The following is an 8,675-nucleotide window of genomic DNA, read 5'->3' on the forward strand; positions in this document are numbered from 1 at the left end:
CATGTCGAGGAGCGTGTCAGGCTACATTTCACTGTGTGTTATACTTGTATAACTATGCATGTGACAAATAAAGAACCTTGAACCTTGAACCTTAATTCTACAAGACATGCTGTGGAAGTAAACAAACAACAACAGTTTGTCTGCATTCCTTGAAAGATCACATCTCCCAAACTTAGTTTAGAGGGTCTACACTGCATATAGTGAAGTCTGCAAGTTTTCTAACAGCAAAATTAATTTTGTTCCTAAATCATTTTGCACATCTTAGAATGAACGTTATTGGCCATGTTTGCATAGCCCTTTTTAAAATGATGCTTTCATGACATTATTGTGTGTTGGGTGGCGGTCACGGCTATCCAGACTGACAGTGGGACATTGAATGTCACCTCTCCGGTGGGGAGGGGGCCTGAGATTGTCTAAATTTGAGTTTGTTTTATACCAAATGCAGAAAAAAAATGTTTTAAGAAAGCAAATAAGTTCATGTTCCAAAAAATATGATTGTTTGCTTGCAGGACACCAGGAGAGATGAGTCCTCCGTCACAGATGGTGTGGTCAGTGAAGATGGTCGCCTGCAGGTTCAAGCTCATTGCATCTCCAACCCACATCCAGTGACACTGTACTTAAGGGAAGTTAAAGACTTTCTTCTGCACCTACATTTGGATCACCTCGATCCATGACAGTCATTCAGGCAGTAATGCCTGGACTGGAAACAAGCATCCTTAAAATAATACAACATTCCAGCTCATGTGTTGGAATGAAAAACAAATGTGTTGTTTAAATCAGAGACTGCACTTGTGACAGAACTACAAATATTTTATTTCGGTTATATAAGTAATGTAAGTACAAAACAAACTTGTGGTAGGCCTAAACTTATTTTCAGAATAATTACATCTGAGACTTTGTTTCATTGTAAGATTATAACAGTGATGGCAATATAATTGCTTGTTGTTCAGCCAAACAGTGTCCAGTATGTTGGCTGTTATACTTTGTTGTGTTTGAAAATAAAAGTTGGGCTGATTTTAACGTCATTACAAAAAGTGTTGTTAATTATTTTTAATCATATTCAGGTTACCACAAATAGTTTTTTCATTCAGTTGAACTTGAAATGTTTGTCAGTAGGTAAACAATTAGTTCTGTACAGTCAGAAATATCAAGTTATTCTTAATACTGCAGACTTGCAATGATGGCTGTTGTCCTAACAGTCATCTTAAGTAAGCTTTACTTAGTTCTTTTGAGGCGACGAGTTTACATAGTTTTTTTGAGTTCTGGGAACTAATTAGATTTTACAGTGTAGGACTGCGCTCTTCTGAACAGAGATCTCAGATGTTGTTCCTGGGATCTGCTGGAGATACTCGCCTAGCTTGGGAGTCACTGTACCTAGCGCTCCGATTACCACTGGGACCACTGTTGCCTTCACCCTCCACATCTTCTCTGAGCCCTTGGTACTTCTCCTGCGTCTTGTGTTCCGTTGTGTTCGTTGCTGACATTCGGTATTGCTACTACTGCCCGGCCTCCTTCCTTCAGCTTAGCGTACAGCTGAACTTGGGGTGAAACCCTCATGCACAGTAAGGAGCTTCCTGATCTTGATGTCAGTGGCTTCCATCGCCGCCTTTGGCCAGCTTATTACCCCAGCAGGGTACCTGATCACAGGCAGGGCGTAGGTGTTGATAGCCTGGATCTTATTCTTACCATTCAGCTGACTCCTAAGGACTTGCCTGACCCTCTGCAGGTACTTGGTGGTTGCAGCTTTCCTAGCGGCCTCTTCATGTTTCCTATTTGCCTGTGGGATTCGCAGGTACTTTAGCTGTCCTCTGTGTCTGCAATATTGCCTTCTGGCAGTTCTGACTATCTTCCTTCTCTTTGTTATCGTCTGACTGCACTTCTCCAGTCCGAATGACATCCCGATGTTATTGCTGTATACCCCGGTGGTGTGGATCAGTAAATCGATGTCTCGTTCACTCTTGGTATATAGCTTGATGTCATCCATGTAGAGCAGTTGGCTGACAATTGCTCCATCCTGTAGTGGGTATCCTTAGCCAGCCTTGTCAATGATCTCACTTAGAACCACAAAAAGTTTTTTTCTGTTCATCTGGATGTAGCGTTTTCAGTGGGAGAAATGTTTCATCACTCATCCAAGTGACTTTTCAGTCTCAGCTGACTGCAGGTTTCCCCAACCTTATAAACAGTGCTTTTGCACAAACTAGCCCACTAAACAATGGACTGTGAGGTCAGTTCCTTGATCATTACTGAGTCACTTGGATGAGTGACCAAACATTTCTCCCACTGAAAACGCTACATCCAGATAAACAGAATCAACTTTTGGGATTCACTTACCTGGATGACTGAGCATGCATCAAGACATCCCATTGAGGAGGTTCAGGCCTATGCAGAACAGTACTGGGGACAGAGCATCTCCTTGGTAGATCCCGCAATTGATGGTGACTTGTGCTATTTGCTTTAAGTTGGCCTTTAGTGTTGTTTTCAACATCCCCATTGAGTTCATGATGAAGGCTCTTAGGCTCCTGTTGATTTTATACAATTGTAGACATTCCAGTCTCCAGCTGTGGGGCATCGAGTCATAGGCCTTCTTGTAATCAATCCAGGCAGTGCACATGTTGGTCAGCCTAGTCTTGCAGTCTTGGGCAACTGCTCTGTCTACCAGTAGCTGGTGTTTTGCTTCTCTGGTATTCTTGCCAATCCCTTTCTGTGCCCCGCTCATGTATTGAGCCATGTGCCTGCTCATCTTAGCTGCTATGATGCCAGCAGCCATGTGGTAGCGAGGCAGGTTATTGGCTGGTAGTTGGATGGGACTGGTCCCTTCTGGGGAACCTTGGGGATCAGGACTGTCCGTCCTTCAGTGGTTTATTTATGCTGCCAGACACTCATGAAGTGCAGTCAGCTCTTCAGCCAGAAGGCATAAACCATGTCGGGGCCTGGTGCTGACCAGCTCTTCATACTGGAGACCCTTTTTTGAATGTCTGCTACAGTGATGGTTACTGGATCCTGTTCAGGGAGGTTGCTGTGGTCTTCTCTTAGATCCACTCGCTACTGAGCATTGACATTTTGGTTGTGTATTTCTCCCTTATGTTCTTCCAGTATTGCTCCATCTTCAGCCTTGGTGGTGGTGTTCTCACATTGTTCTCCTGCCACTAAGAGTACCTCTTGGCTGGTTCTGAGAGAACAGCTGGTTTATTTTCCTGCCTATCTCCCTGTTATACCATACTTAGGCCTACTTCCTTCCGTGCTACCTTGATCTTGGCCTCTAGTCTTCTTCTCCATGGAGAGTACTGCTCCTTGTAGCTGTTCAACTTATAGCCAAGCATCTCACTGATCACTGCTGAGTGCTCCGATTACCATTGGGACCACTGTTACCTTCACACTCCTCATCGTCTTGAGCTCTTCTGTTAGCCCTTGGTATTTCTCCTGCTTCTTGTGTTCCTTTTTCCTGATGTTGCTCTCATTCTGTATTGTGTCTCCCATTTTGACCTCGGGATTTCCAGGCCATACTCGGCACAGATGTTTCTGTATACTATGCCGGCCACTTGGTTATGGCGTTCCATGTATGCCATGCCTGCTAGGGCTAGCAACTTGCACCCTGCTGTTATGCGCTGGATTGTATCAGGGGCATCTTTACACAGCCTGCACCTGGGGTCTTACCAAGTGTGATAGACCCCAGCCTCTATGGATCTTGTGCTCAGAGCTTGTTACTGTGCTGCCATGATTAGTGCCTCTAAGATGTCTTTCAGTCCAGCTTTGTCCAGCCACTGGTAGGATTTCTGGATGTCAGTCACTTCTTCTATCTGCTGGTGGTACATAACGTGCAGGGACCTGTCTTTCCATGATTGTTCCTCCTCTTGCTCCCATTTCTTAGGTTTCTGCTTCCTGAGGTATTCACTGAGCACACTGGTGGCGGCCATCTTTCTGGTGTACTCGTGTTCGTTGTCTCATCCTGGACTGTGGTAGTAACACTCAGTAGTCCCCGGCTTCCTTTCTTCCACTTAGCGTGCAGTCTCAGGGTGCTGGACTTGGGGTGAAACCCTTCATGCATGGTCAGGGGATTCCTCGTCTTTTATATGTATACCCACATAGCAAAATTGGTATGGCCCAGATCTAGCCCACACAATGTGCTTACACATGGCCAGACCCGTCTGCTATGTGGGTATATATATATCAGTCAGCTCTTGGCTGACTCATGAAATGAATGGATGGACAAACACATACATAATAAAAGAAACATAAAAGACTCTATGAATGTTCTAAATGAGCTGTCTCACCACTGTATGGCCCCTCTTTGTCCTTCCGGCTCTTTGTTAGGGAGCAGTATGGACGTCGCTCTTTCACTTCCATAATGCTTCTTCTTATGCTGCTGGCAAACATACAGGCATACTGCTGTACAGCTGCGTAGACAGAAAGATAAACAAAAAGAGAGAGAAAGACAGATGAATAAAAAACAAAGAAGAAAAAATGAGTGAGAGAGCGCTAGACAAAGAGTGAAGGGTTGTTGGTCCACCTACAATCACACATAGGGACAAAAAAGTGGTAATATGTTCCAATGGTCTTGTCCTGCAGTTACTGTTAAAGTTAAACATGACAGTGTAACCTGCCATCGCCAGGTACCAAAATGTGATCTTGACTTCATTACAAAATTCACAACCTGCATTCTCTTTAATTGTGTCCTTATTTGTAACCTGCACAAATCTCTGACACGCAAAAGCAGCAGGCTTAACTGGTGTGCTTACAGATGAAGATATACCAAAAGGCACATTCTGTGAGTCATGCAAAACGTCTGTGTTGACACAAACTCACACACATAAAGACACTGTAAATATGCAAAGCATAGTACAGTATATTGCACAGAAAAAATGATAATCGCATTTATTTCATGATTAGTTACACAAAATATCTGCAGCTGTTTGATTGTTTTTTTTATTAAGTTTTCTTTTATTCTTTTGATGTAGTTTTAAAAATTTAGATAAAAAGGAAAAAACACGTAGAATTTTTCATTACAATGGAATTCCCTAAAATACTTTCAGCGTAACCCACGTGTATCCAAAGCTCTTCTAACATCTGCTTAATGTCTCTAAAATCAGTACTGAAACCATAAAATCAAAGTCTGCTCAAAGTCAGCTTTATTGTCAAAAGCCATATGCACAGATCATACACAGGCATTTGAAGTTGCAAAGCTCCCATGGCCCTCAGTGTACACTAAAACAATATAAAGATAAAACGAGGGAAGAGTTGAATGCAGGTCTGGAGTTCCTGTGTGTGAGAGCAAGGAATGAATTCAGCATCCTGACAGGCTGATGGATGAAGCTGTCTCTCAGTCTGCTGGTCTAGAGAGGCTCTTCAGTCTCCTTCCCGAAGAACCTGTTGGAGGGATGAGTGGAGTCACCTGTAATGCTGAGAGCTTTCTGGATGAGGCGGGTGCAGTAGAAGGTGCTCATAATGGGTGTTGAGGCTCTTGCTCTTCTCAGTCAGCAGAGGAAGTAGAGTCGCTGTTGGGCGTTTCTGACCAGTGATGCTGTGTTTTTTAACCAGGAGAGATCTTCTGAGATGTGCTCACCCAGGAACTTGGTGCTGCTTACCCTCTCCACATCAGCACTGCTGATAGTTAGTGGGGTGTGCAGGGTGTGAGTTCTCCTGAAGTCTATGATGTTCTCCTCCTTCTTCACATTCAGGGACAGGTTGTTGTTGCTGATGTGACCTACCACAGTTGTTTCGTCTGCAAACTCGATGAAAAGGTTGGAGCTGTGTGATGGTGTGCAGTCGTGGGTCAGCAGAGTGAAGAGAAGGGGGCTCAGCACACATCCATGGGCCTCATCAAACTCTGGCTGCAGATAGTGTGGCATTGGAAGAGGAAAACAGGATTCAACAACTCACCTCACGTCTTCTCAGATCCCTTCCAAGCTCTAACAATGTATGCCCTGACACCATAGCAGCTGTATGTAATAAGCATCCTCTCAATGGGAAAAGTGAAAACTCACCTTATGTCATTCTAGTTGAGTCCTTGGCTATGAGTGCTGATGCCATTCCTGATGCATACAGTGATGCGAGATACGCTTAGTGAGATACTAAGCAGGTGTTACATTTGCAAACCACAACAGCGTTACGACACCAGACATCCTTGATGTAAACACAGAGTCCCTCTCCACGAGTCTTACCCCCTTAGACAAGACCTCTGTCGCTGACCTCTGCCAAAAGCATGTTAGCCAGTCAAGTTGAATGGCACTGTCGGGAATGTTATTGTTAAGCCAAGTTTCTACAAAGATGAAGACACAGCGCTCACTTCAAAAGTGGACCGAAGTAAGCATACAAGATCCAGCTTGTTGTCCAGGGAGCGCACATTGGACAGTACAATGGTGGGAATAACAGGTTTGTGTGGTTTAGCTGCTAGCCTACTCCAGACGGCTTTGTGCTTACCCCTCTTCCTCCCACACCACCTGAGACGTTTCCACTGTGGGCAAGATCTAGCAGGGGGGGTTGCTGATGGTAGATGCCCCTGAAGCAGTCCACAGTTCCTCAGTGTAATTTGTAGCTCTTCCATGTGTGAAAAGTTTGTGGATTTGCTTCTGTTGATTTTGAGCAGGAGCTCATGACTGTATGAGCCCAAAAAGCTAAGTCTGTTCATCTGGGTGCAGCGCTTTAAGGACAGAACAGAATCAACTTTTTGGGATGTCCTTACCTGGATGATTGGGCAGGCATCAAGACTGTTCTGGAAAAGCTTGAGTAACACAACACCCATGGCACTAAACTAGCCTCAAAACTTTGTCATTCAAACAGGTCTATTGTGTATTTTCATGGTGGCAGTGAGGTTTGACAAAGTCCACATATGGTGATAGTGTCATAAATCAGAAGACCAACACATCTAATATAATGCTACCCAGTCTGTTCCAAGCTAATGACAAGCTGTCCTGAAAAAAAAAAGAATAAATAATAATAACAATAACATTTATTTGCATAGCACAGAGTTACAAAGTGCTTCACAGTTTGAATAAAAGTTAAATTCGACACCTCACTGCATCTCTTGACTTCACTGAGTTGACCTACACGACAAAGCTAGCTACCAGGTATGAGCGAAACTAAGAGAGAACACTAAGCATTTGCTAGAGGTCTCTCTCTCCTGGTTAGGAGCCATGGATCTGGTGGATGTAACAACATGCAGGGAGTTTACAGATATAGCAAGAGGAATTTAAATAACCTAGCAATGTTTAAACATTCTGTAGCAGTACGGTTAGAGGGAAAATAAATATGTAAATTAAAGTCACCTTATAAATAATATTGTCAAATTTCACAACAACAGATGAGAGCAGATTAGAGAATTTATTCAAGAAATCACTGAAGGGTTTGGGAGGTTGCTAGATATTACAACACACTGTATATTCACACAAATATTTGTAGGACAGTTATTCAGAGGAAAAAAAATGAGCAAGAGTAAGTTTAAGGCAGGGGTGTCAGTCATGCCCCCCGATACAATTATATCCGGCCCGCGAGATAATATCATGTGTCAGTTATTAATGGCCCGTCGGTACGTTGGAGCTGAATCGTCAGACCTGCTGAGAATCCACGCAGGCAGGGCTGGGACTTTATTTTGATGGCCACACCATACAGCCAATCACATGCAAAGACAGACATAGATACCATTATGTGAAAGACGGAAGTGGGCAGACATCTCCAGACAGCAAGGGTAGTGGTACAGGCCGGTTATACAGAGAGATGGGGAGCTGGATTTAAATGCAAGCTTGTCAGGAAAAAGTGAAGATATCAGCGAAAACGTAAAATGTGCAGCATCTGGCTGCAATGATACTGGAGACTGCAAAGCCGAGTGCAGAATTTATCGAATTAGGAGCTCTCTAAAGCATCCATTTCTATTTTCATCCATTTTTCATTGTGGAGAACAAAAGGTTTCAAATTTGTCCAGGACCTTAAACCTCATGTGTGTTTTCTTAATCATGTAGAAAAACTGTTAAACATGTAACTTCTTTACACTGACAGAAAGGGGAGTTTCTCTTGTCCGGCCCACTTAAGATCAAAGTATAAGTATGTGGCTCGCAAACTAAAATGAGTTTGACACCACTAGTTTAGTTATCTTATCAAAATTTAAAATATGTAATTAGATGTTTCTGGGCATTTCTCCAGTGGTCACCGAAGCCATGTCAGAAACGTCACGTCACTCTGGAGAAGATGACCAGGTGAGAACTCAACCGGTCATTCAGGGGCTTGAGCTTTCAAAAGCATGGTGCCACTGGGCCCAGCTTCAGTTTTTGGATACCATCCTGTAGCAGTGATTATGCTTGTAGGCAATGTCCACACCTGTCTCAGTCCAGTTCTTGATGCTTGGAAATGAGGTGATAATTTTGCATGTCCATCTCCTGCTTTATGAGTATCAACAATTACTTTTCTCAGGTCTAAATTGGTTTCTTTAATTTTTGGTGTTTTTAAGTGGCATCTCCAACCGTTGCTGAAGTTTTTATATTGTGCGTAAATTAGAAGATAAGCCTCAGTTTCAACTTGATTTTACAACCATTGAGCATTATCAGGTTAAAGCACATCACTACATGTGTGCAAACAGAAATTATTTATACTTTTTGCCTCACCTTTACATACAACTCTTTTAATATTTTTTAAATGTTGCACTGGAGCAGGGGTCGGCAACCTTTCTGATGATGAGTGCATCTAAA

The 8,675-nt window shown here is 43.2% G+C and overlaps 1 protein-coding gene across 1 annotated transcript in view; it reads right to left on the reverse strand.

The window, feature by feature from the left end:
* Nucleotides 1–8,675, reverse strand: part of tenm3 (teneurin transmembrane protein 3) — a 351,094-nt gene that overhangs the window by 229,689 nt on the left and 112,730 nt on the right. The window contains exon 3 of the mRNA XM_013914582.1: nucleotides 4,272–4,394. Coding sequence (XP_013770036.1) covers nucleotides 4,272–4,374 — 103 coding nt within the window. The 5' untranslated portion in view covers nucleotides 4,375–4,394. The remainder of the gene's footprint in view (nucleotides 1–4,271; nucleotides 4,395–8,675) is intronic.

The sequence above is a fragment of the Pundamilia nyererei genome, unplaced genomic scaffold (genome assembly GCF_000239375.1).
Source record: "Pundamilia nyererei isolate P.nyererei 1_Seehausen unplaced genomic scaffold, PunNye1.0 scaffold00207, whole genome shotgun sequence".
Classification (NCBI taxonomy): domain Eukaryota; kingdom Metazoa; phylum Chordata; class Actinopteri; order Cichliformes; family Cichlidae; genus Pundamilia; species Pundamilia nyererei.